The sequence below is a fragment of the Aulonocara sp. 'chitande type north' Nkhata Bay genome, linkage group LG6 (genome assembly GCF_057382095.1).
Source record: "Aulonocara sp. 'chitande type north' Nkhata Bay isolate Kocher_YH1m ecotype deep benthic linkage group LG6, A_spYH_male_GT1.1, whole genome shotgun sequence".
NCBI lineage: Eukaryota > Metazoa > Chordata > Actinopteri > Cichliformes > Cichlidae > Aulonocara > Aulonocara sp. 'chitande type north' Nkhata Bay.
In genome coordinates, this window is record NC_141349.1 from 44,511,060 (window position 1) to 44,538,763 (window position 27,704).

Below are 27,704 nucleotides of genomic sequence, written 5' to 3' on the forward strand. Positions count from 1 at the left end.
TAGCAACCACTAGGTTCTCGACTCTAGTTTAGTCCGAGTTTTCTGTTACTTTTGCATTTTGTTCTCTAAGCTCCAACAATAAACCTGTCTGAGTGAAGTTCCTCTCTCCGTGGCCTCTGAAAGCTGCCAACCACACAATGACACATGACAAATAATGTGGTTTATTTTATGCTTTGAATCACAGTTTGTACGCAGACAGGAGAAAACTTATTTTAAAAAGAGAAATTTTTGATGTTTACAGAATTTATAAAACAAAGTACAGGTTTTATTATACAAGCAGAACGTCACATGACTGTGTTAACACTCTGCCATCTGTTAGACCATCCCCACACATACTTCATATGTTCAACACTCAAAATCAAAACCTTTCTGCCAGCAACCGCACGTGGAAGACTCGTCCTGCTACAGTGAGCAGAGGGACACTGAAGAACCATGTGACACTAACCAGAACCCAGGGTACAGGGGTTTGCTGAAGGTGGTGTGGAAGGTGTAGAGATGGATCGGTGAGCCGGAAGAAATTCTGTAGAAGGTCAGAGTACCAGCGGGCCAATCCACATACACCGCTACTCTGTGAGAGGCGGAGGAGGAGGAGGGGATGGCTGTTTCTCTGTTATTGTGCCAAACCGAGAAACTTTCATCTTCAGCACACCTCAGACTCCAGGAGTGATCGTTCCCTCCAAACCTGCAGTCATAACTGTTTCCTCTCCTTCTGACGCTCCTGTAACTCACTGCTATAAAAACAAATCCTTTCCACTCGACCTCCCAGTAACAGCGACCAGTCAGCCCAGTGGTACATAGCAGCTGAAGCCAGACGTCAAACCTCTCTGGATGAACAGAAAAAGGCTGCTTCTCTGTCACTGCCGTCACCTGCCTGTTGTTGTCTGACAGTTTGAGTTTCCTGTTTGCTGTGTTTGCATCCAGTGCAAGTTCACAGAAATCTGAGAGTGGAAGAAAAACGAAGCATCATTAACACCAGACTGACAGTGATGTTTAAATAAATACAATCTAAAAAGTTACTATTGGGATATAAAGGGACCAACACTGGTGTGGTCATTTAATCATTTTCTTTTTATTTCTGTTGTTGAAGTTAGAAAAGCATCACTGGTTGTGAGAAATAAAATAAAAACCCCCAGAAAGAATGAAAACTGTGGAGGTTTAATTGAAAGTTAGCTACAAACAATAGTTAAGTACTGTGGTTGTACGTGAAGTCAGATCTAGACTTGTAGTCTAAACCAGGACCAAGACAGACCGAGTCAAGATAAGACCGAGACGGTTCATCCCAAAGCAGCATCTGGCTGCAGTATTTAAACTGCAGCCAGATGCTGCTTCGTTTACGGGTCTCGGGCATATTTATGTGTTTTTGCGATGCACAGCCCTCCTCACACTTGTCTACTCACTCACTGAGAGGACAGACATACAGGGAGTGCAGAATTATTAGACAAGTATTTTTGAGGAATAATTTTATTATTGAACAACAACCATGTTCTCAATGAACCCAAAAAACTCATTAATATCAAAGCTGAATGTTTGTGGAAGTAGTTTTTAGTTTGTTTTTAGTTTGAGCTATTTTAGGGGGATATCTGTGTGTGCAGGTGACTATTACTGTGCATAATTATTAGGCAACTTAACAAAAAACAAATATATACCCATTTCAATTATTTATTTTTACCAGTGACACCAATATAACATCTCCACATTCACAAATATACATTTCTGACATTCAAAAACAAAAACAAATCAGCGACCAATATAGCCACCTTTCTTTGCAAGGACACTCAAAAGCCTGCCATCCATGGATTCTGTCAGTGTTTTGATCTGTTCACCATCAACATTGCGTGCAGCAGCAACCACAGCCTCCCAGACACTGTTCAGAGAGCTGTACTGTTTTCCCTCCTTGTAAATCTCACATTTGATGATGGACCACAGGTTCTCAATGGGGTTCAGATCAGGTGAACAAGGAGGCCATGTCATTAGTTTTTCTTCTTTTATACCCTTTCTTGCAGCCACGCTGTGGAGTACTTGGACGCGTGTGATGGAGCATTGTCCTGCATGAAAATCATGTTTTTCTTGAAGGATGCAGACTTCTTCCTGTACCACTGCTTGAAGAAGGTGTCTTCCAGAAACTGGCAGTAGGACTGGGAGTTGAGCTTGACTCCATCCTCAACCCAAAAAGGCCCCACAAGCTCATCTTTGATGATACCAGCCCAAACCAGTACTCCACCTCCACCTTGCTGGCATCTGAGTCGGACTGGAGCTCTCTGCCCTTTACCAATCCAGCCACGGGCCCATCCATCTGGCCCATCAAGACTCACTCTCATTTCATCAGTCCATAAAACCTTAGAAAAACCAGTCTTGAGATATTTCTTGGCCCAGTCTTGACGTTTCAGCTTGTGTGTCTTGTTCAGTGGTGGTCGTCTTTCAGCCTTTCTTACCTTGGCCATGTCTCTGAGTATTGCACACCTTGTGCTTTTGGGCACTCCAGTGATGTTGCAGCTCTGAAATATGGCCAAACTGGTGGCAAGTGGCATCTTGGCAGCTGCACGCTTGACTTTTCTCAGTTCGTGGGCAGTTATTTTGTACCTTGGTTTTTCCACACGCTTCTTGCGACCCTGTTGACTATTTTGAATGAAACGCTTGATTGTTCGATGATCACGCTTCAGAAGCTTTGCAATTTTGAGACTGCTGCATCCCTCTGCAAGATATCTCACTATTTTTGACTTTTCTGAGCCTGTCAAGTCCTTCTTTTGACCCATTTTGCCAAAGGAAAGGACGTTGCCTAATAATTATGCACACCTGATATAGGGTGTTGATGTCATTAGACCACACCCCTTCTCATTACAGAGATGCACATCACCTAATATGCTTAATTGGTAGTAGGCTTTCGAGCCTATACAGCTTGGAGTAAGACAACATGCATGAAGAGGATGATGTGGACAAAATACTCATTTGCCTAATAATTCTGCACTCCCTGTATGCTCCACTTGACTGTCGCGTCCATCACCCTCTCTGTTTTTCACATAATGATATTATCCTATATCCTTGCATGTGATTGGCCAAAATATGGAGAGATTGGAGCATAGCTGAGCCACTGTGTGAGAGCTGAGCAGCCAAAGGAAATTAAGTGAGGAGCGGCTCTCGCTCAATGGGAGTCGACTCTTCTGATTCACTACAAAGCGCTCTGTAAGCACGGCTCTTAGAGCTGATGCTTTTGTGCATGACACATTATCGAACGTTACGTTGTGTGTCATGGATACTGTTGATTCCAAATCTCCTGACCACTATGTCGATCTGAGACAGCGAGACCGAGACAGCGAGACCAAGACAAAACCAAGACCAAAGTCCGTCGAGACCAAGGCAAGACCAAGACCACATAAAAGTGGTCTTGAGACTGGTCTCGAGACATCCAACTCTAGTCAGATCTTACGTACGTTACGTAGTCGGAGCGTTTTGAACAGATCCTATAAAACTGATCTTTTTGAACCCAAACAAAACATGTGATCTCTTCTATTATGTAAACTTCATGCACAATAGTAACCCATTCTTCAATGGTAGGTGCTTCAACCTTCACACATTTTCTCGTAATAACTTTTTTACATAAGTGGACCAAACAGTTTTTTTCATTTCTATTCAACTTTTGTGGTACATCACTCACATTCATAGTAGTGCAATTAAAGGGAATCTTAACACCAAACACATTTTTATGTGACTGTGGATTCCCTTCCAGTAACCTCTAATAATATGGCATCCCCAGAAGACCACGAGTGGCAAAGTCCCTGACAGCCATGTCCACGGCCCAGATGTGTTCTCTGAATCTTCAAACAGAACTTTCTCCATGTATTTGAGTCTGTGAAAGTCCACTGAAGTTGGCAGACTTTTCCCAGGTTTCATTTAGTTCAGCCTCCCACTGCTTCCTTTTATAGTCCGTATTTGTTTAGACACCTGAATTCCAGTATAAAGTCTGGAAACCACAACATTGTGCTGGTCTCATTAATGTCTGACTTCTTCTAAACCATACTTATTTTGTAAAGCTGCAGAACTCTTAAATAACACCTTGTGGAGAAGTGAATATAGCACGTGAGCCTCAAAGGGACCGGTTTTTAAATCTGTCGTCACTTTTGTTGGGAACAAAGTCAGAATCGTGGGTGCACCATCTCAGCATTTTGTTTGGGTTACCTAGTTTACAAGTGTTAAATACAGTTTTCAGGGCATTACACTGACAATCCAGTACAGAGCTTTTCTGAAACTTTCAACTCATCCTGTAGTTTACCATCAGCCAGGAGGGCCATAACAGGAATACCTTCACAGATGCCCCCTCTATTTCTTTCCAGCCGGATGTGTAGGACGATGAACATATACACATTAATGGTCTCATCTGGGCAGCGCAGTAATCGTCCCATAGACATGGAAGGCCCATTCCCCCTTGTACTCACATAGCAGGCAGCTCTGGCCCGGATCTGGTGTCAAGCCGGCACTGCTGGCTGACTTCTGGCATGGTAAATGGTATGTCATCCAGATATGGGCCAGGCCTGGCGTAGATGGCACTGTTTATGTGATGGCATCCCACATCTGGCCTGATTGTGGTTTGGTGTATGTGGCCCAGGCTCACAGAAAACAGGTCGTCCCTGGATCCGGCATCAAGCTGGCACTTCTGACTGACCAGTGTCATGGCAGGGTGTATGTCAGCCAGATGTGTGCCAGGTCTGGCTGTCACGGTCTGTGAGGGCAGAGGGCAAGAGGGCAGGAGGCAAAACTGGTCAGCTCGAAGTAGAGCTGGGCGATATGAGATTTTTTCATATCACGATATGTTTTTTTCATTTCAGGCGATAACGATATCTATCACGATATAAGCCAAATAACTATATTTGTAAGATTTAAATGTGCCGTTGCTCACAAGTAAAATGTGAAATAATCAGCAGCTTGTTTTTATTTAAATATTTATTTCCCATAATAAGTTCAACAGGGTAGATGTACTTAAGGAACATGAGACTTTTTCAGATAAATAAAGGCAAATATTGCAAACTACACAAAAGGCAGCCGCTAAAGCGTTTAAGTTTCAAAATAGAACAAACGAAACAGACTAATTTGTCAATTCCACTTAGAAACAAAATATTAATTCTAAAAATAAATCTTAGTTTGTTTTACAGAAGAACAGACAAAACTGACTAACTTTTGTCAATATCAAATAAACTGAGAACTAAAAGGAAATTCTCAATCTCTCCTTGTTGTATAGCTGAGCTTTTCAAACAGTTTTAACAGTTACTTTAGTCTGACAAAAGCCGAATGACGAATTAGCGCTTCCAGTCAGAGACTGAGGCTACGTCCACACGTACACGGGTATTTTTGAAAACGGAGATTTTCCGTTTTCGTTTTAAAAAATAATCCCGTCCACACATAAAGGCAGAAATGAAGGAAAACGCTGCTATGAACATGCCAAAGCAGCAGGTGGCGCTAGATTCCTAACCGTGCAGAAATGTTGGCCAATCAGAAGTCTAGAAGCCTCGGTGGGAAAAAGTAAACAAAGCTGGGGCATAGAAGCAGAACCGAGTCGTATGTGTGGAGGGACAGTAACTGTGTGTATATGTAAGCATTTAAACACTGCAGAGAGCAGAATTAACAGTATTGTAGAAATTCATTTCACCGAAACAATAACGTGGCGCACAGTGTGACGCATGCACCAGTTTATTGTATTTCCAGACTTGCTTTCGGCACAATTTACAGTGCACGCTACTCTGTTTTTTGTCAGACTTGAAATAGCCGAAATACCTTCACACTACGGAACTTCTATGGCTCTTCCGTTCGACAATCTCTCCGGCGTTGGAACCATCATCTGTTTTCTCTTCGGTCACGCTCGGTTGATTTTTCTAGTCGGCACACTCATTTCCTCCATTACGCGCTGGCTGCTTCCCAAACAAACACACGTGCGGCTTGGCACTTGTGCTGTACGTAACAAGTCACGCGACGTGACGCTGCGGCTGTGATTGGTTCGGCTCTGCGCTACTTAATTTGGATTGGCTGACCTTTTTTTTTATTTTTTATTATTTTTTTAAGAGGACAAGAGCGGCGAGGTCTATCGCGATAGCTTAATTTCTCTATCGAGTAAAAGTTATATCGCGAAACATATCGTTATCGTTCTATCGCCCAGCTCTAGCTCGAAGTGAGCCTTTAATCAGGGCTGATACAAAATAACAAACCATAAACTATGGGAATGACAAAACTAAGAACCTAACTGAGAGAAACTAAGGGCTATGAACGAAGACCATGAACGAAGACCAGGACTGAACTATGACGAAGTACTGTGGACAGACTATGAACACGACATGAAAAACTGAACAAGATCTTGGTGCTGGCACATGAAGGTGCAGGGAAACATGACTGGAGAAAGTGACTATGAACATGTCCGATACAGACTCTTGCAGGCTAGAATCATGACGTGCAGCTAGAGTAACAGGGTGCATGAACAGACGGCGCGACACAGACTGAACGAAACACAGAGACTAAATACCCACAAGGATGATTAGGGGAAGAGGCCACACATGGGAGCACAGCTGACACACATAAACCTAATGACAGGACAGGGGAAGTGAAACTAAATACAATAAACAAAGAACGCTGGACTCTTTCAAAATAAAACAGGAAACATGGAGATTAAACATGACATGAACTTAACATAACCACACAGACATGAAACATGACAGGTAGACACACGAACCAGGGAGACTGAGTACAGGGGGAGATGACAGAAAACAACTAAGTAATAAAGGAATAAACAGCAACCTAGAAATTAACTAGATCAAAAATGAATACAAAAATACATAAAACTCAAACACTGGGTCACACGACCCAGTACCGTGACACTGGCAATGATGGCACCGTTTGTGTTCCTATTTTCCTATTTTAGTTAGAAGACTGAAATGCCATGTTGCAATACGGTACTGCTACGGTAGCCAACGTTTCAAATGCAGGTTTGACAGGCTTGTGAGTGTACACTTTATCCAAAACCTAGTGAGGGTTTACTTATGCTTGCCAGTGGGTGGCTGTAGCTCAGGAGGTAGAGCAGGTCACCTACTGATTCAGACGGTTAGTGGTTCGATCCCTGGCTCCTCCAGGCCGCATGTCAGCAGTATGTCTGCAGCTGGCCTTGTGCTGGCCCATGTGTGGGCCACCTCTGGCAAACCAGATCTGGGCCACCAAAGGGCCATCATTCTTTGCCGTATGTGGGCCATGTGTAAGCACATTGTGTGGGCCAGATCCGGGCCATTACTATTTTGCTATGTGGGTAGTGTTTTATACCTGACCCTGGCTCTCTTCCCACAGATGTCTCTAAAGTAGTCTGTCCAATTCTAGAAATTGTTTGAGTGATCTTGGGAGGCACTGAAAATAATAAAGCATGTGTGGGAGAATGTTCATTCTGACAGACTCTATCCGAGAACTCAAAGTCAAAAAGGGGATGCCACCATTGAACATCTGACTTTATGTTGAACCGCAAACATTTTAGAACCCCGCAGGGTAACCCCCAAACATTTAATAGACTCATTATCCCACTTCCAATTATAGTTCATTCTTAGTTCTTTTGATGGGTTAAAGTAAACTTTAGTTTATGTAAAATATTAATTTTATACCGAGAATATTAGTCATATTCTTCTAACATGGTCATCAACTTTGGGAGTATTTGGGTAGGTTGTGCTAAAGCTAACAGAAGATCATCTGCAAATGAGGCCATTTTCTGCTCTCCTTTAGTAGATGTTACTCCTTTATATCCATTGGTGAGGAGTGGTGGAGCGCAGCATCCTTGTAGTGTTCCTCTGTGTAGGTAGAATGAGTCTGTCAGATCCACACTGATCTTGGTTTGTCATATAGTGCTGCCAGTGTGCTGATACTGGATGAGTTCATGCAGAAAAGACTTACAGAATCGAATGCTTTCTCTGCAGCTACACTTATTAGCAGAGTCATTTCACAATGTGTGGTGTTCTCCTAATACTATCCTGAGTTTGTTTGATAAAACCTGTGTAGTTGTTGTGTAATAGGTCGGTTCAATGGTAACTTTATTGTCCCCAATAAGAAACTGATTTGCAGTCTGTCCATACACACAAAAAACAAAAACAAACAAACAAAAAAGAAGCCCAGAAACAACAGCCCAAATTTTATCGTCAACAAAGTGCAATGGCAACAACACCATTATGTCTGGTAATACTGATTCCAATCTCAATTTGTAGCCAGTATTTAACATACTTGCAGGTCAGTAATTTCCACAGTCCAATTGATCTTTTCCCTCTTTGGGGATAGTAGAAGTGATTGCCTCTCTTTACCGAGTCTCTGTGGGCTCAAAACACGCTGCGCCAAAAATTTATCCAAGGAGTCCAAGGATCATGTCCCCCGACACAAACAGAGTAACAGTGTACGCTGTTAAGTGCAGGAGGATTGCCAGGATTTATACATCGGGGAAACCAAACAACCTCTGGCTGAGAGGATGGCACAACACAGAAGAGCCACCTCGTCAGGCCAGGACTCTGCAGTATATTCACACCTACAGGCCAGTGGACACTCTTTCAGTGATGAGGATGTAACATCCTGGACAGGGAGGAACGCTGGTTTGAGGGCGGAGTCAAGGAGGCCATTTACGTGAAAAGGGAAAGACCATCTCTGAATCCATTCCCCAACTCTCTATGAATGGTACTCATGGTTATTGATCAGTGGTTGTTGATCAATGCTCATAATAATTTGCATATTAACAGTGTTGGGGAGTAACGTAATACATGCACCAGCGTTACGTATTTAAAATACAAAATATGAGTAACTGTATTCCGTTACAGTTACCGTTTAAAAAGGTGATATTCAGAATACAGTTACTTTGCTGAAATTAAGGGATTACACAGCGTTATTTTCCTGTTTCATATGTTCGGCTATATGCTCTCTATTTTTGGTTTCCACGCCCCAAACAAAACACACATTAAGAGGCTCTAATGTCTGTGTCTCAATCTCGCGGCCCATGTCACCTCTACTTGCGGCCGCATAATGACGTGAAGAAATATTTAAAAAAATTATTTAATATGAAGGCAATAGGCAGAGAGAGGCATAGCCCTAAAGCATGGAGCCTGATGGGCAGTGTAGTTCGTGCTGCAGGGAGAATGGACTGTCATACCCGTGATGTGTCTGTGAGTGAGGGAGGGAGAAAAAGGAAAAGTATGAGCTGTCACGGGGCAGAAACGGGAGCTGGAAGCATGTAAATATAATAATAACCACTGCAGCCAAACAGAGAGCCTGACGAGCCCAGCTGTGAGTAAGCTATTAAGACTCGACTGTACGCTGTGTTCCTGTTTTCCTCTGAAACAATAAGTCCCGTTGCAGCAGCCTTTCAACGCCTCTCTCTGTCTCTGCTAGCAAACTTGACCCAGACAACAAAGTAAAGCTAGTTTTCAGCTACGTACCCGACGTATCAGTCAGAGGTCCCTTTACTACAGTTCGGAGCCGCGGACCTGTTTTATATACGCGTCGAATAGTTTTCTATATGAGCTCGCTGCAAAAAGTGCAGCTTTACCTAATGTCCACCTACTGTTACTCATTTATATTAAGATTTAAACATCTGGTTGGTGTTGGTGTGGAGAGTAACCTTCAGTAATAGTAATAAATCACACAGCAATCGTTCATTCATGTAGTTGTAAAAAGCATGATAATATAATAGGTAATCCAAAGTATTCAGAATACATATGTAATTTGTAATCTGTAGTGGAATACATTTTAAAGGTAACCTTCCCAACACTGCATATTAATGATCATAAACTGACTCCCAGCCCATTGTTCCTTCAGTGGGCTGGTTTCAGTCATTATGCAAATGTACTGTATATAAGGTTGGTTAAACCTGCAGTCAGCTGAGACTGAAGAAGTCATTTGGATGATTGACGCAGCGTTTCTCCCACTGAAAACGTCCAGATGAACAGAATCAACCTTTGGGATTTACTTAGCTGGATGACTTAGCACGCATCCTTGTGCTACCACTGTGTTGTCACAAGTGACAGATACTATGACATGAGCAGCTGATGTCACATGTTCACATGTTTACCGCTGAGTTTTTCACCAATGTATTGAGAGACATTTAGCAGAAATGTGACTAGTTTGTAATGATGCAGAATAAAAACATGCTTACACTTTTTCAGACCAGGTTTCAGCCTTTGCGCTCCACTATGCTCCAGGCTGAAGGAAGAAATAAAGCCAGAATGAGCCTTCAGAAGCTTCCTCATTATCGAGGATCTTGTTGCGAGAGAGCATGTGAGTTCAACAGTAGAGTCCATACCTGAGACTGTCCAGTCTCCACTGTGGATCCTTTAGTCCAGCAGTCAGTAGCTTTACCCCTAGGTCTCCTGGATGGTTGTAGCTCAGGTCCAGCTCTCTCAAGCGTGAGGGGTTGGATTTCAGAGCTGAGGCCAAACAGACACAGCCTTCCTCTGAGATCTGACAGCCTGACAGCCTTGACACAACCGCAAATAAAGAATGACATATTATTGAAGTTATATATATTGCTCTTCTCGCAATCGTTCGTCTACTGCGCGTCGTAGCCGATTCAAAAGAACAAGGCAAAACACTTTCCCGGGTACTGACAGCAACGTGATACCCTGCCAGTTGTTACAGTCACCCAAATCACCTTTCTTTGAAAGTTTGATGATGACGCCTTTTGTCCAATCATCGGGTACATATGATGTTGACCAGCAGGCGTTTAGGAGTCTTGTAAGGGCGGCTTCCAACTGGGGTCCGCCATGCTTTGGATGAGTGACAGACCATAAAAATTATTTTCAAATTACTCTGTATGTGGTCTGACCAAAACAGAAATCAGTTTAATAATCATCAAACTTCCAAAGAAAGGTGATTTGGGTGACTGTAACAACTGGCAGGGCATCGCGTTGCTGTCGGTACCCGGGAAAGTGTTTTGCCTCGTTCTTTTGAATCAGCTACGATGCGCAGTAAACGAACGATTGCGAGAAGAGCAGGCTGGCTGTCGGAGTGGCTGATCATGCGTCGAGCAAATCTTCACCCTCCGCATGATCATTGAACAAACATTGGAATACCAAAGGAAGATTTCTATTAATTTCATTGACTTCGAGAAGGCTTTTGACAGCGTCCACCGGCCGACTCTATGGTAAATGGCCTGTATTTATATAGCGCTTTTCTAGTCCCTAAGGAAAAAGTGCTTTACACAACCAGTCATCCACCCATTCACACACACATTCACACACTGGTGATGGCAGCTACATTGTAGCCACAGCCACCCTGGGGCGCACTGACAGAGGCGAGGCTGCTGGACACTGGCGCCACCGGGCCCTCTGACCACCACCAGTAGGCAACGGGTGAAGTGTCTTGCCCAAGGACACAACAGCCGAGACTGTCCAAGCCAGGGCTCAAACCGGCAACCTTCCGATTACAAGGCGAACTCCCAACTCTTGATCCACGATCGCTATGGGCTATCCTACACCAGTATGGAGTCCCTCAGCAGTTTGTAGATGCCTTTCATTGTCTTTACTCCAACTCCCGTTGGTGCATCCGGATTTTAAACTATCATTCATACGCATTCATACTCCGATAGATGCATCTGAGAGCAAGTTGGGGTTAGTATCTTGCCCAAGGATACTTGGCATACAAACTAGGGGAGCCAGGGATCAAACCACCAACCTTCCAATGAGCAGCTGACCTGCTCTACCTCCTGAGCTACACCCACCCCCTGTCTTGTGTGCTCTTGTGTGCAGCAACATCTGCTTTCTGTGCGAGATGGTCATCACAATGGAGGGGGGCGGGAATGTTTGAATTTGGTACCTCCTTTTCCAACTGTCCACAATCACTCGCTGCCGCGGGCAGACTGAGAGCCGCTGCCTGGGCTACGCCAGACAGCAATAGAAGCAGCCTCAGCGCTGATCTCTCCATCCAAACAATGCAGAGAGTCAACTGCTTTTATCATACATTCGATATATAATAGTTTGGACAGAAATCGTGATGTGAAGAAACAGTCTTTGCCGAAACAAAATTAAACTTCGACAGACGTTAAAACTTTACCTGAGAATTTTCAGTGCACAGCGTGGACTTTCCAATCCAGACGATAGCAGCATCACTCCTAAATCCTTCAGGTCATTGTTACTCAGGTCCAGCTCTGTCAGACTGGAGACCTGTGAGCTTAGTACCGAAGACAGAGCTTCACAGGTTCTTTCTGACAAATTGCAGCTGCTCAGCCTTGAAATGAGTTAACAAAACATTTGTAACATTTTGGGGTATAAAAAAAGACCTCCAAAGAGGTTTTACTTTTTCAGATACAAAAATGGTTGATTGCAGGATCAAACAGTTTAATAACACCACTTTAAATTTCCATAGGAATTTTAGATTCCATTATCTAAAGTTAATAATCTGACCAAAATATTTAAAACTGTCTATAAACAAAGTTGCAAACCAGTAGTTAATTTTGCTGGTGGTTTAATGTGTTGATTTGTTTTCACAATTATCAAATCACTGGTTTTGTTTAGTTTAGTGTTTAGTGAACAATCATGGTGTTTTAAGACATTTTCTAATTCTTGTTATCTATGTACTTACAGAGCTGTTTTTGAGGCTTTGACCACTAGCAAAAGCCTCAGAAGAGCCTCCTCTGAAGCAGAGTACTTCTTCAGGTCAAAAACATGCAGATCTTCTTCTGATGACAGTAAGATGAAGACCAAAGCTGACCACTGAGCTGGAGAAAGTTCATATGTGGAGAGGCTTCCTGAACTTAAATACTGTTGGATCTCCTCTATTAAAGAACGATCATTTAGTTCATTCAGACAGTGGAGAAGATTAATGTTTCTCTCTGGAGACAGATTCTCACTGAGCTTCTCCTTGATGTATTGGATTGTTTTCTGGTTGGTTTTTGACCGACAGTCTGTTTTTTTCAGTAGGCTCTGTAGTTTATCCTGATTGGTCTGCAGTGAAAGACCCAAGAGGAAGCGAAGGAACAAGTCCAGGTGTCCGTTTGAACTCTGTAAGGCCCTGTCAATCGAAATTTTGTTGATCTTCTTTGAAGATATTTTACTGAAAAGCAGTCGAAGAATTTTCAGAGACAGTGGTGGTGAAAGCATCACATTTTTGTTGCTATTTATAAGCGACATCCTCACATAAAGAGCAGCCAGAAACTCCTGAACGCTCAAATGGACGAAGCTGAACATCTTGTCTTTCCCTTTCCTTCCTCGATCTTCTTTGAAGATCTCTGTGAACACTCCTGAGCACACCGAGGCTTCGCTGAAATCAATGCCACTCTCTCTCAGATCCTTCTCATAGAAGATCAGGTTGCCCTTTTCCAGCTGCTCAAAGGCCAGTTTTGCTAATGACTTAATGTATTGAATGCTCTTCTCTGGGCCATACTTTTCTTTTGTCCGATCAATCTGAAACATCAGGAACTCTGCGTACATCTCAGTCAGAGTCTTGGGCAGCTCTCCTCCCTCTCTGGTTTTCAACACATCCTCCAGAACTGTTGCAGTGATCCAGCAGAAGACTGGGATGTGGCACATGATGTGAAGGCTTCCTGTTGTTTTGATATGGGAGATGAGTTTGTCAGCCTCCTCCTTACCTTTGAATCTCTTCCTGAAGTACTCCTCTTTCTGTTGGTCGGTGAACCCCCTGACCTCTGTTGTACTGCTGATAAACTCTCGAGGGATCTGATTGGCCGCTGCAGGCCGTGTGGTTACCCAGATGCGAGCAGAGCGTAGCAGTTTCCCATTGATGATTTTCCTCAGCAGGACATCTGTTTTAGCTGCCTTTGTTACATCGACAGAGCGAATGTCTTCAGAATGAAGGTCGAGATGAAGGCGGCTCTCATCCAGCCCATCAAACACAAACAGAAGTTTGAATTTACTCTTGTCATAGTTGGTGATTCCTGATGACTGAACATCTGTAAAGATGTAATTAAGAGCCTCCTGTGGGATGCCTACAGTTTCTGGGATGCATTCATGAATGAGCTCTGCCAAACTGAACTTTTCTCCCTTCAGAGGATTCAGCTGACGGAAGGTGAAGGGGAAAATCAGATGCACATCTTGATTGGACCTTTGTTCAGCCCAGTCCAAAACAAACTTGTGAACAAGGAAAGTTTTTCCAATTCCTGCGATTCCATTGGTCATCACTGTTTTGATGGGTCTGTAGTCTCCTGAAGGATGTTTGAACATGTCTGTGGGTCTAATAGGTTTCTCTGGCTCTGCTGACTTCCATACTTTCTCAATCTGCCGGACCTCATGCTGTGTGTTGATATGTACATCATATCCAGCTGTGATGTACAGCTCTGTGTAGATATCAGTTAGATGCAATTTATCTTCTGTCCACCCTTCTTGTGCGCACATGAACTTGTCCTGGAAGTTTGATTGAAGCATCTGCTTGTAAAACATGATGGGGCGAGGCTCTGGTACTGGAACCACCACATCTGTATCAAACAAGTAACAAATTATAAACCTGTGTCTACAAATACCCATGTTAATGTTAGAAACACATGGATTTCAGGGTGAAATATTGTCTCAAGATAATGCTTCATGCATTTCTTCAGGAAACATTATAACTTTCATAATTGGAAGTTAATGTTTGACTGAAGACACTCACAGAAATACATTTATAACTGCCTTAGAAGCTCTACTTTAGCCATAATGACTCAATAAAAATAAATTCCACTCTGAATATATAGATAAAAAGTTATTCAAGCAGGTTCATGGTTTATTTTTAAAAGTGTGAGCAGGCTAGACAGTCCCCTAGTCTTCAGAACCAGCTTGAAAGGATGACTGCGAAAAGCTGCTGACAGTGTTGTGTCCCTGATAATGCATTGCGTCAAATGGAGACCAACGACCATTGATCAGTGGTTTTTGATCAGTGGTTGTTGATCAGTGGTTGTTGATAAATGGTCATGAGAATTTGCATAATCATGTTGAAGGAACTGACCTCACCGCCCATTGTTCCTTCAGTGGGCTGGTTTCCGTCATTATGCAAATGTGGTGTATATAAGAAACCTGCAGTCAGCTGAGACTGAAGAAGTCACTTGGATGAGTGACGAAACGTTTCTCCCACTGAAAACGCTACGTCCAGATTAACAGAATCCACCTTTGGAGATGTGGTTTTGGTGGTTTCATTGAGCAATAACCTTCAGCTTGTACTGGGGTGGTTTCTGAGTGTGAAACATCTCAAATGAGAATCATCACCCTCAGGTCAGAGGCCATGGTTCTCAACCAGGAAGGTGGTATCTGTAAGGCCAGATATCACTGAGTGATCCGCCATGTGTTAGCATCTAGCACCATTGCTGTTATGTGCTGGATTGTCTCAGGGGCACCTTTACACAGCCTGCACCTGGGGTCTTGCCTGGTGTGATAGACCCCAGCCTCTATGGCTCTTGTGCTCAGAGCTTGTTCAGTCCAGCTTTGTCCAGCTGCTGGTAGGATTTCTGGATGTCAGCCACCTCTTTTATCTGCCGGTGGTACATACCATTCAGGGGCCTGTCCTTCCATGATGGTTCCTCCTCTTTTTTGGGTTTCTGCTGCCTGAGGTATTAACTGATCGCACGGTCGGTTGGGGCCATCTTCCTGATGTAATCATGGATGTTTGTTGTCTCATCCTGGACTGTGTTACTGACACTTACAAGTCCCCGGCCTCCTTCCTTCCACTTAGCGTACAGCCTCAGGGTGCTGGACTTGGGGTGAAACCCCCCATGCATGGTCCGGAGCTTCATCGTCTGTATGTAAGTGGCTTCTATCTCCTCCTGTGGTCAACTTTTTATCCCAGCAGGGGGGAGGGCGTAGCTGTTGATAGCCCGGATCTTGTTGTTACCGTTCAGCTGAGTCCTCAGGAGTTGCCTGACCCTCTGCAGGTACTTGGTGGTTGCAGCTTTCCGAGCAGCATACGCCACACCCATACGCCATGGAGTTTCTGTTGACAGCTATTAGGGTCATAGGCCTTCTTGTAACCAGTCCAGGCAGTGCTACTAGTAGCTGGTGTTTGGCACCTCTGGTATTCTTGCCAATCCCCTTCTGTGCCCCACTCATGTATTGAGCTATATGTCTGTTCACCTTAGCCGCTATGATGCCTGACAGGATCTTCCATGTGGTACTGACAGTGTTGGGGAGTAATGGAATACATGTACCGGCGTTACGTATTTAAAACACAAAATATAAGTAACTGTATTCTGTTACAGTTACCATTTAAAAAGGTGGTGTCACGGTAGCCGCTGACCGTGTGGAGAGTGTTTGGAGGACCGAGGTGCGGACACAGACACAGGAGGCAAAACTTTTGCTAAACTCAAAGTGAGCCTTTATTAGGGGCTGATACAGAAGGCAAAATAACAAACAATAAACTACGGCAATGACAAAACTAAGAACCTAAACTGGGAGAAACGAAAGGCTATGAACGAGGGCCATGAACGAAGACTAGGACTGAGGACTGAACTATAACGAAGTACTATGAACTGACTATGAACACAACATGAAAAACTATGAACAAGATCTCAGTGCTGGCACATGAAGGTGCAGGAAAACATGACTGGAGTAAGTGACTATGAACATGTCCGATACCGAATCTTGCAGGCTAGAATCATGACGTGCAGCTAGAATAACAGGGTGGGTGAATCAGACGGCACGACGACGAACACAGGAAGACTGAGGACTTAAATACACACATGAGGTGATCAGGGGAAGTGGAGACACATGAGGCCACAGCTGACTAGAATGAAACATGATGACAACACAGGGGAGAGTAAAACTAAATGCAATGAACAAAGAACACCAGACTCTTTCAAAATAAAACGGGAAACACGGAGACATAGATAAGACACAAACTTGACAAGAGCCACACAGACATGACAGGTAGGCACATGAACCAGTGAGACTGAGTACAGGGGGAGATGGCAAAAGAAATTTAAGAAACAAAGGACTAAACCGCAAGCTTCCTGTCTGACAGACACCAGGTGGTCAGACTGGGCAGCATCACCTCATCCCCCATCACACTGAACACTGGTGCTTCACAGGGGTGTGTACTGAGCCCTCTCCTGTACTCACTCTACACCTACGACTGCACAGCCACTAACAGCTCCAACATCATTGTGAAGTTTGCAGACGACACTACAGTGGTGGGTCTTATCACCAACGGTGATGAGACGGCTTACAGGGAGGAGGTCAGCGCCCTGACCCACTGGTGTCAAGACAACCATCTCACCCTCAACGTCGCAAAGACAAAGGAGTTGATAGTGGACTTCCGGAGGTGCAGAGAAGTACACACCCCCATCACCATCAACGGCGCTGCTGTGGAGAGAGTGAGCAGCTTCCGGTTCCTTGGAGTACATCTGGCTGAGGATCTTACGTGGTCAGTACACACAAACAAAACAGTGAAGAAGGCGCAGCAGCACCTCTTCTTTCTCAGGAGACTGAAAAGATTCGGCATGAGCCCCCGCATCCTCAGGACCTTCTATCACTGTGCCATTGAGAGCATCCTCACTGGATGCATCACCACCTGGTATGGCAACAGCACCGCCTACAACTGTAAAGCTCTCCAGCGAGTAGTGCGGTGCTCTGAACGGATAATTGGAGGTGAGCTTCCCTCCCTCCAAGACATCTACAGGAAGCGCTGCCTGAGGAAAGCGGGGAGGATCATCAAGGACTCCAGTCACCCCAGCCATAAACTGTTCAGACTGCTTCCATCAGGAAGGAGGTTCTGCAGCATCCGGTCCCGTACCAGCAGACTGAGAGACAGCTTCTTCCATCAGGCCATCAGACTGCTGAACACGTCATAGACACCTCAGCTTCACTACTGGAACTTCAACATTATGCACTCCACACTGTATATAAATGCCACTTGTTTTGCACATATTCAACTCTGTATATTTTATATATTTTATTATTATTATTATTTTTTTTTTTTTACTATTTAATTTGTAAAAATGTGTATACACACACACACACACACACACACACACACACACACACACACACACACACGTAGGAAAATATTTAGTATACACATCCAGAAATGCATACACTATTATATATTGTACATATATTTATTAGTTTCAGGTTGGCCATTCTTGTATTTTGCTCGTTTGTGTTGTTGTGTTTGCACATCTCTGTTGCTTGTGGGGCTCGCACACAAGAATTTCACTCGCATGTGCTGTGCCAGTGTGCCTGCACATGTGATGTGACAATAAAAGTGATTTGATTTGATTTGATTTGACCTGGAAATTAACTAGATGAGCCAAACTGAAACCTCTGTCCAGTGAATACAAAATGATACATTAAAAACCCACAAACTGGGTCACACAACCCAGTACCGTGACAGGTGGTATTCAGAATACAGTTACTTTGTTGAAATAGAGGAATTACACGACGGTCATTTCCTGTTTCATATGTTCGGCTATGCCCTCTGTATTTCTGGTAATTCCACGCTGGTGGAAACCTACCCCAAAAAAAACGCATTAAGAGGCACTAATGCCGGGGTCTCAATCCCGTGGCCCTTGTCACCTCTACTTGCAGCCCGCATAATGACGTGAAGAAATATTTTCTAAAATTATTATTCAAAAAATTATAGTGTTACAGGCATCGCCCTAAAGGGGCTATATGCTCGGAATAGTTTTCTATACAAGATCACTGCAAAAAGTGCAGCCTTACCTAATGTCCACCTACTGTTACTCATTTATATTAAGATTCAAACATCTGGTTGGTGTTGGTGTGGAGAGTAACCTTCAGTAATAGTAATAAATCACAGCAATGGGACATTCATGTAGTTGTAGAAAGCATGATAATATATTAAGTAATCCAAAGTATTCAGAATACTCATTGAGTAACGTAACAAAATACGTTACAAAACGCTACATTTTGGGGCATGTAATCTGTAATCTGTAGTGGAATACATTTTAAAAGTAACCTTCCCAACACTGCTAAGAAGTATGTGGCAGGGAGGTGGTCTCTGGCCTGCTGCAGTGGATGGGTGGTGCAGTGAGCTCTCGGGCACATAGGGGACAGGTGTGTGTGCTGAGACTAATGACTCTCTCATTATATATAGTGACGGCAGAGACTGATGGAAAAGTGTGTGCAGCGGAGGAAGCTGCGAGATATATATCTCATAATAATCTGACAATACTATAATATTGGCCATATTATATTTACATTACCACAGTGAGATGACTTTAGTCTCATGAACAACATGAGCTAATTGTTGTTTACTAGCTAATCTTAAATGACTGTTCAGCACAGACATGAAGCCCAACAATCATGTTTACAGTCCCGTGGTCTCAGCCTCAGATACTCAACTAATCAAAGTGATGTCATGATAAAAATGAATGACTAACAAAACATTTTTCTCCTTCATTTCTGTCAAACAAAGCTGTATGTAACGTGTCTCGCAGTTAGTATCATGGTTGCTAGGCAACCTGAAAAACGCGACGAAGGCCAGGCCGTCCCGTTTCACAAGCCTCTCACTTCCGCACTTCTCGTACTTATAGTACGCACCGTACGTAGTACGCGTAGTGCGCGTACTTCAAGCATGCGGTCTCTTAATCGGGACACAGCCCCAGTCTCCCCAGTCTGTCATGTAGTTCTTGTCTGCGTGTTTCATGTTGTCAAGCTTTTGTTATCATATCTACATCACTCCATGTTTCCTGTTTTATTTTGAAAGTCTTGCGTTTCCATGTTCAGTGTGTTTAGGTGCATTTTTGTCAGCGGTGTCTCCCCAGGTGTCTCTCTGTGCCTCATTACCCTTCTGTGTCTTTACGTCTTCTGTCTTCCACTGTTCAGTGTCGGGTTGTCTGTTTGTCTCTTATCACAGCTCTCCAGCTTTCAGGTTTTTTTCGTGCTTCTGCTCAGGTGCATGTTCATGCTCACCGGGGGTTCACATCATTGTTCCACATGCACCTTTTCAGATTCATGTTAATGTTCATGCTTTCTCGTCATAGTTGATCTTAGTTTATTCCCAGTTTAGGTTTTAGTTGAGCTTTTTTCCCCAGCTCGCTTTGCCTCGTTTTATATTCAGGTATTTTCAGCCAAATAAAGAGCTCGGCTTCGGTTATACTGAGTTTACGCTGCCGTGTCTGTTTTTGGGATCGCTCCGCAAACACACCAGCTACAAAGCAGTGACACACAGCTTCGCTAATGTACACTGACTGACAGACAAACAGAATATGAACATTACACCAATATTACCTGTTGCCTCCAAAACTTTGTCAGACTGCAATGACTTCCTGTTTATGTCTTCCTGTGACTCACCTTCTGGTCTGGACCTGCTGGCAGACAAACTGAGCAGCAGGTCATTCCTGCTGATCCGCTCTAAAACCTTCCTGGTCACCTTCACAGCTCCAGGAAGTCTGTAGGTCTGCACCATCAGGTCCACAGTGTCCCACCTGTTTGTCATCTCTAGTCTGCTTTTCTTGATGGTTGGGAGGCCTTGAACGATGTCGGCCTGCTGTAGGAACCACTTGAATTTTTTGAACTCCCCATCTCCCAAATCATCTAAGGTGTTTAAGAGATCCTCTGGTGTCATCACAGCTCCCTGAAGTATAGAATAGAATATTTTCTGCTGAAAAGTAGAGATCAAAGAGGTACAACACAAATGTTACAGCAAAGGGAAGCCAGGACATCAGATGGAGGACAGTTATCATCATCCCCACCCTCCTAGATTGGGTACCAAGCCCCAAGAGCAACTGGTGCATTGAAGGCATTGAACGTGAGAGCAGCTGACCTGAGAGACTGCCAAGACTATGTGAAGTACCCTCTGGTATACTAAAAGATTACATCATCACAGACAATCCCTACTGTGACCATCACCAAAACCAACCAGCTGATCTACATCATAGTAGCAGTGGTCACTAAGATGCTTGGCTAAAAAATGTGCAATTATTTTGGTCCCAGTCTGTTTCAATGTTTCCTACACATACACCATGTATATAGTTCCACTCACATATGTATACATATACACTGTTTTTTATTTTATTCTATTTATTTAATTATTTATTTATTTTCCACCTTCGTTGTATTGGTTTCTCTTCTTGCTTTAGCACCTTTGTGGTCTAGCTACCCAATTTCGCTGTGCAAGAAACTGCACAATGAGAATAAAAAGCTCTAAGTCTCTAAGTCTAAGTCTAAAAGATGAACAGCCACAAGGAGCAGTACCCTCCATAGAGAAGGAGACTAGAAGTCAAGATGAAGGCAGCATGGAGGGAAGTTAGCCAACTATCTGAGCTTCAGAAAGGTGTGATGAAGAAAGACGTGCCTAAGAAGCAGTGTTGGGGAGTAACAGAGTACATGTACTGACGTTACGTATTTAAAATACAGAATATGAGTAACTGTATTCCGTTATAGTTACCGTTTAAAAATGTGGTATTCAGAATACAGTTACTTTGTTGAAATAAAGGGATTACACGGCGGTATTTTCCTGTTTCATATGTTCGGCTACGCCCTCTCTATTTTTGGTAATTCCACGCCGGTGGAAACCCAAACAAAACACACATTAAGAGGCTCTAAAGCAGAGGTGGGCAACTCCAGGCCTCGAGGGCCGGTGTTCTGCAGGTTTTAGATCTCACCCTGGGTCAACACACCTGAATCAAATGATTTTGATTTTGATTTTGATTGAATCTTTATTTTGAACATGTTGAAAAAGTATAAAAAAAAATAGAATTAAAAGAGACAAATGAACAAAGCAAACAAAAGGAAAACGAGCAACCACAACTCCAAATAACGTCCATGTTCAAAAAGGAGCAGGAAGAAGCATAAGCTAAGGAATGATTAGTTCATTACCAGGCCTCAGGAGAACTATAAGACAAGTTGAGGAGGTCATTTAGCCATTTGGATCAGCTGTGTTGGATCAAGGACACATCTAAACCTGCAGGACACCGGCCCTCGAGGCCTGGAGTTGCCCACCCCTGCTCTAATGCCTGTGTCTCAATCTCACGGCCCATGTCACCTCTACTTGCAGCCCGCATAATGGCATGAAGAAATTTGTTTTTAATTATTATTCAAAAAATTATTTAATATGAAGGCAATAGGCAGAGTGTTACAGGCATCGCCCTAAAGAATGTAGTCTGATGGGCAGTGTAGTCCAGTTGTAAGTAAGCTGTTAAGACTCGACTGTACGCTGTGTTCCTGTTTTCCTCTGAAACAATAAGTCCCGTTGCAGCAGCCTTTCAACGCCTCTCTCTGTCTCTGCTAGCAAAGTCGACCCAGACAACAAAGCAAAGCTAGTTTTCAGCTACGAGCCGACACGAACCCGACGTATCAGTCAGAGGTCCCTTTACTACAGTTCGGAGCCGCGGACCTGTTTTATATACGCGAGGAATAGTTTTCTACACTGCAAAAAGTGCAGCCTTACCTAATGTCCACCTACTGTTACTCATTTATATTAAGATTTAAACATCTAGTTGGTGTTGGTGTGGAGAGTAACCTTCAGTAATAGTAATAAATCACAGCAATGGGACATTCATGTAGTTGTAAAAAGCATGATAATATATTAAGTAATCCAAAGTATTCAGAATATGTTACTCTCATTGAGTAACGTAACAGAATACATTACAAAATACATTTTGGGGCATGTAATCTGTAATCTGTAGTGGAATACATTTTAAAAGTAACCTTCCCAACACTTCCCCTAATTTCCCTCGGGATGAATAAAGTATTCTGATTCTGATTCTGATTCTGACTGCTAAGAAGTATGTGGCAGGGAGGTGGTCTCTGGCCTGCTGCAGTGGATGGGTGGTGCAGTGAGCTCTCGGGCACATAGGGGACAGGTGTGTGTGCTGAGACTAATGACTCTCTCATTATATATAGTGACGGCAGAGACTGATGGAAAAGTGTGTGCAGCGGAGGAAGCTGCGAGAGGAGCTGACTCCTGGCTCGAGTTGTGCCTTAACCTGAACGAACTGGTGAACAAAAATAAAGAAACCCAAAACACGTCAGTACACTGTGTGGGTCCGATCATTGCTACAAAGTACAACAAGCTGCCCATGCCTCAAGCCTTAGAAACTGCCAAGCAAAGACTCACGGTCTTGCCCAACAGCTTGAAGAGGTATGCAAGAGAGACAGAAGCTAGGAGGAAAAAACAACTGAACCATCCAAGGTGTACGCTCAGTGGTAAGGCAGCAATATGAGAAGAGTACCACCAAGGCTGTAGCCATACTGGAAGAGCATACAGAAGAAGCATGCAACACATGACAACAATGTTCAGTGGCTAGGGAATCTAAGACCACAGCAGCCTCCCAGGATCCAGTCACCAGCTCTTCTTTCTAGGATGTCTCGCACTGTGATGGACAGCACCTTTTAAAATCCTTGGTCTGTCACTGAGTTTCAGTTCCTGCTTTAATTTTTCTTGTGTTTAGTTCCCTCAGCATTCACCTGTCTCACCTTTCACAGTTCTGTCTCTGAATTCAGGTTTAAGTTCATTTGAATGGAAAACTGCATGTGCTGCTGTATCCTGAGAGCTGGTTTCCACCTGTGTTTTACTTCATTCCTCACCTGTATCCACTCCTCTGAGCAGTTATCTGTGTATAAATGCTCTGCTCCATAAATCAACTCACATTCTGCATACATACGTTCAGCATAATCTAACAGTTTAGTGAAAACCTGATATGATGACAGCGCTAACTCACAGAAAGAGCTGAGACAGCAGAGCACAAAAAGGTCTACAGCAGATGTTCGACTCTCTTCTGTCTGCTGGTTAGGAAGAACAGCAAAGGTGAAAACTTTGAGGTGAAATGTGAACCAGCTGAGATGATAGCAGACAAACACACCTTTGTAAGCAGCAGCAGCTCCCTCCCCAAAGCCTTCGCTGATCCTGCTGCAGACAGAGAGATTTCAATCCGTCCACTCTTCAGGAAAGAGCTGAAAAAAGAGGAAAGATCATCACATCTTTTTCACAACCAAACAGGAAGTGCATCATTTCCTTGTGTGAACACAGCTGATTTACGACACGTAGCACATGCTGTCTGAGCAGCTTCACACAAAAAATAGGTGAACTGACCCTTTAAACCTCCAAGAGTTAACCAGCTGTAGTTAAAAGATGGACGCAGCCTGTCCCTGCTGTCACTTGATGCGAGGTACCTTGGACAGGCTGCAGACCACACAGAGTGGACAGGTGAAGGTGGGGGCGAACATAGAAGATACTGAGATGAAGTGAAAAACCTGTGGTTTGGCTCAAAAAGTTTCCAGCAGCTTCACAAGAAACAGGAAATTATAAAAACATTAACATCCTTTCACAGTGCCGCACAAAATGCTGTTTTACTGCTCGGTCCTTAACTCCGACGACGGGGTTCCTGCTACATCGTATCGACTCTGATCTGATCTAATCAAACTACATAGACATCAGCTAAAACGCTGAGTTGCAGTACAGACATTTTCACCAGTCATCCAGCATTTATTACCATACTAGGGCTCTAGAGTGCGACCAAATTTTTCAGTGGTGCGACTAAAAAAAATATTTGGTTGCACCTGTGCGACCAAATGTTCGGGTAGCAAAAAAAATAAAAAACTCTGCAACCTTCCCTGTGGTCAACAACAGACACACATTATGCCCCTATCGTGGACTAAACCAATCAGAGATAGTAAGGGGCGGGACCTCTCTGATTGGCCGTGGTCCAGTTGAAAGTGCAGGTGGAAGTGGGAGGTGAGTAGCTTGAATAAAGCGATATCGATTCATTAAATCCTGAATCGACTTTTAAATAACTGTGTTTTGCCAGAAACGCCAGATTCTCAGATTAAAGCTCACAAAACCATTTCAACAACAACCAAACAGCAGATGAGAGCAGGTACACGGACTCCACACAAAGACGTAAACACAGACCGACGCATCAGGATCAGCTTTGTCTTTCTCGGCTTTCTCACCCGACGGACACGCTGTCGGAGCTCAGCGATCCTGATGCGTCCGGTCCGCGCTGTGATTACGTCTTTTTGCGCTGATTCTGAGCTGCAGGTTTTGTCTCTCCAACCAAAATTCACCGAGCCAGCAGCAAAAGAAGCAGCAAACTGCGCTTCACATTTGATCAATGTCGTCATGAATTTTGCTGTTTTGCTTCCACGACTATTAAAATCACACTTCCTGCACAGCTCTCTCTCTCTCTCTCTCTCTGTACTTCAAGAACAGTTTCCGTCTCCAATCTCTGTTTTCTGTATTATTCATTGGCTTATTACCCACCAGTCTACCGCTGTTCACAGCGCTTTTTCTTTTTCACTTAAATGACCTCGGACAAGAAAGCCTATTTTTTTCTGTTGTTCAATACTGAAGAAATTTAAACTTTATATGCAGAACATTGTAGAATATTTTTAAGGTTATCTGCTATAAAAAGCCAGACCAGGAAAATCTCCTTCATGTTTTTCTGTTTTATTCTCAGTTACTTTCACAGAAAGGCATCTGCTGTGATGTTCACAATTCTGATGAAGTCAGTACTGATAAATGATCAGAATTATAATATTTCTGACTGTCTGAGGCTAAGTTGAATCGAATCGGGACTTTGAAAACCGGAATCGAATGGATTATAGAAATCGGGGTTCAAGGTTCAAGGTTCTTTATTTGTCACATGCATAGTTATACAAGTATAACACACAGTGAAATGTAGCCTGACACGCTCCTCGACATGTGCAAAAATTGGGGGGGGGGGGGTGTACACATATATATATGTATATATATATTAGGGGTGCAACGATACACAAAATTCACGGTTCGGTTCGGTTCGATACTTTGGTGTCACGGTTCGATATTTTTTCGATACAAAAAAAATGTTCATGCATTTTTAATTTGTCATTTATTAAAATTATAAATATATATTTTAACTCAAAAGTACAGTTTTTAAATTTAACCCTAACCCTTGTGCGTGTTTTTTATTTTGACAGCGAATGCGCACCTGCGGACCACTTATGTGCAGCCCTGGTTATTTAGCTCGTCATATCGCAGCCACAGAAATTCTTTTGTCCATGAAACCATAAAGCTGCACTTTCTTTTTGCCTCATAGTCTGATTTGTCATAACTTCTCCTGCTGCTTTTACACGCGCACTGTGGGGATGAACAAAAGTATTTGACCAGCATAATATAATCTGCAGTATGATCATTGCTTTAACAAAGTAACAGATAGCTTTAAGAAGGCCTTAAGATGCTTATGCACACAGTTATTATGTTTAGTAGAGGTTCTTGATTAAAACATTTATTTAGTAAAAGTCATATCCATAGTTTCAGTTCGATTATTACATATACGAGAGTGGTTTCTGTCTCTCTGTCTGGTGAGGGGTCAGGAGCTAGTCGCGAGGTGAAACAGGGTGCAATTGTGGTTAGCACACAGACGCAGACACACACACACTTTTAGTTAGATTCATTTATGGGGGAAAGTTTAATTATGTTTTGCTGATGTTGCAAAGAGCAGTTTGTCGCAGAACTGCTGCTGAGGTGTCAAGATGACAAGCGAGCATCCGGCAGTGACAGGATGCACCTGTTATGAAGATGGAAGACGATGTTCTTTTAAACTGTGTTAAAAGGTTATTGTGGTTTTGATTTGACGTATGTATATATCCTGTCTGTGACGTATGAAGGGGCGTCAGTAATTCAAACCCTGATGCTATAAAAATCTGTGTATGCTCTGATTAAGTTGAGGACTACTGGCTGTCTGCGTACAGAGTGTCTTCCCACACGTGTGTTCATTAAAATCATTGTTTGACCAAAGACCCTCTGGACCAAGAGTTGTTTGTACTCTCCCTCCTCAATTTTGAATCTTAACAGCACTCACATAAGCTCAGCGATTCTCTGCGCGATCAACCTCTCACATGTTTAAGCTGCGGGAGATTTCACTTGTCATGTTTGCATAGTAAGCTAACGATTAATAAGACGATGTCAGAGGAATTGGTGCACAAATTATCATCACTCACAGATCAGTGCTGTCGCTCTCTATACACAGTTCGCGATTGCAAAGTGAAAGCAAAAAAACAAGCGCAAATTCAAACGCGACTTCAATATGTCACATATTGACAGTGGCTCACCGATGCCAATGACATAATTACCCAGCTACATTTCTGAAAGAATGCAAAAGCATTGACATATATTTTTCCTACAATAGCCCGACGGGCAGGGCAGAGATAGATTTTGGTAGCCCGACTGAAAAAATCTCTAGCTCCGGGACGTCAGGCTAGCGATATTGCGAGCCCTGTATCTGATTGAGGAATCACTCATCTTTGGAAAAGAGAGTTTATTACAGAGAAATGTCTCTTTCCAAAATAAAAGCTATACTATCCGCTTCTTCTGGGCTATATTCTCAGCAGCATAAGGAGAATCATGTGCTAACAGCTGTCTAAATGACTCGGCTAAAGTTAGTAGCATGCTTGTTGTTTTTGTCTTTGCACTAGGATGATGTCGGTGTAAATGTGCAGTCATATTCGTTGTGTTCCCACTAGTGCTTTCAGGTTAATCTCGTTGAAATGACCTTAACGCCACAACACAGCAAATCTCCGTTAACGAGCTAGACGGCCAACACGTTAACGAGCTAACTGCGCTAACACACTAGCTCCCACCCATGTAATTGAGCATTGCATGGCAAACATACTGTTTTACTTTAGTCCATGACGCGCTTACCTTCAGGGTCATACGCCACATGAAAACCAAAATAATTCCAAACGCCAGATCTGAATGAGGGTGGGGGAGGTCCATGTTGCAAGGAGAGCTTAACTTCTGTCTCGCTAGCTTGCCCTGCGCTCTTCCTTCTGACCATGCTGTCTGTGTTGAGCGCTCAG

At 43.3% G+C, this 27,704-nt stretch overlaps 1 protein-coding gene across 2 annotated transcripts; it reads right to left on the reverse strand.

The window, feature by feature from the left end:
• Nucleotides 1-154: 154 nt before the first annotated feature.
• On the reverse strand, nt 155-27,670 carry LOC147328677 (NLR family CARD domain-containing protein 3-like). 2 transcript variants are annotated; one of them, XM_086297232.1, is made up of 8 exons: nt 27,547-27,670; nt 23,729-23,819; nt 20,217-20,499; nt 12,565-14,413; nt 12,037-12,210; nt 10,289-10,462; nt 10,142-10,188; nt 155-938 (listed from the first exon to the last, which is right to left on the reverse strand). In XM_086297232.1, exons 3-8 carry the CDS (start codon nt 20,488-20,490, stop codon nt 403-405), a joined length of 3,054 nt encoding a protein of 1,017 aa, XP_086153358.1. In that variant the 5' UTR covers nt 20,491-20,499; nt 23,729-23,819; nt 27,547-27,670; the 3' UTR covers nt 155-402. The 2 variants fall into 2 exon arrangements, with proteins under 2 accessions (XP_086153358.1, XP_086153359.1); XM_086297233.1 differs by lacking the exon at nt 155-938 and adding an exon at nt 4,506-4,714.
• Nucleotides 27,671-27,704: the final 34 nt, after the last annotated feature.

What these genes read in the sequence shown, in the direction of transcription:
- LOC147328677 (XM_086297232.1), bottom strand. Translation starts at nt 20,490, where the DNA reads ATGACACCAGAGGATCTCTTAAACACCTTAGATGATTTGGGAGATGGG. An exon ending in TGTGCACTGAAAATTCTCAG is followed by an intron (nt 10,463 to 12,036) that starts GTAAAGTTTTAA and finishes GGTTGTGTCAAG; the next exon opens with GCTGTCAGGCTGTCAGATCT. An exon ending in GAAACCTGGTCTGAAAAAGT is followed by an intron (nt 939 to 10,141) that starts GTAAGCATGTTT and finishes TTCCACTCTCAG; the next exon opens with ATTTCTGTGAACTTGCACTG.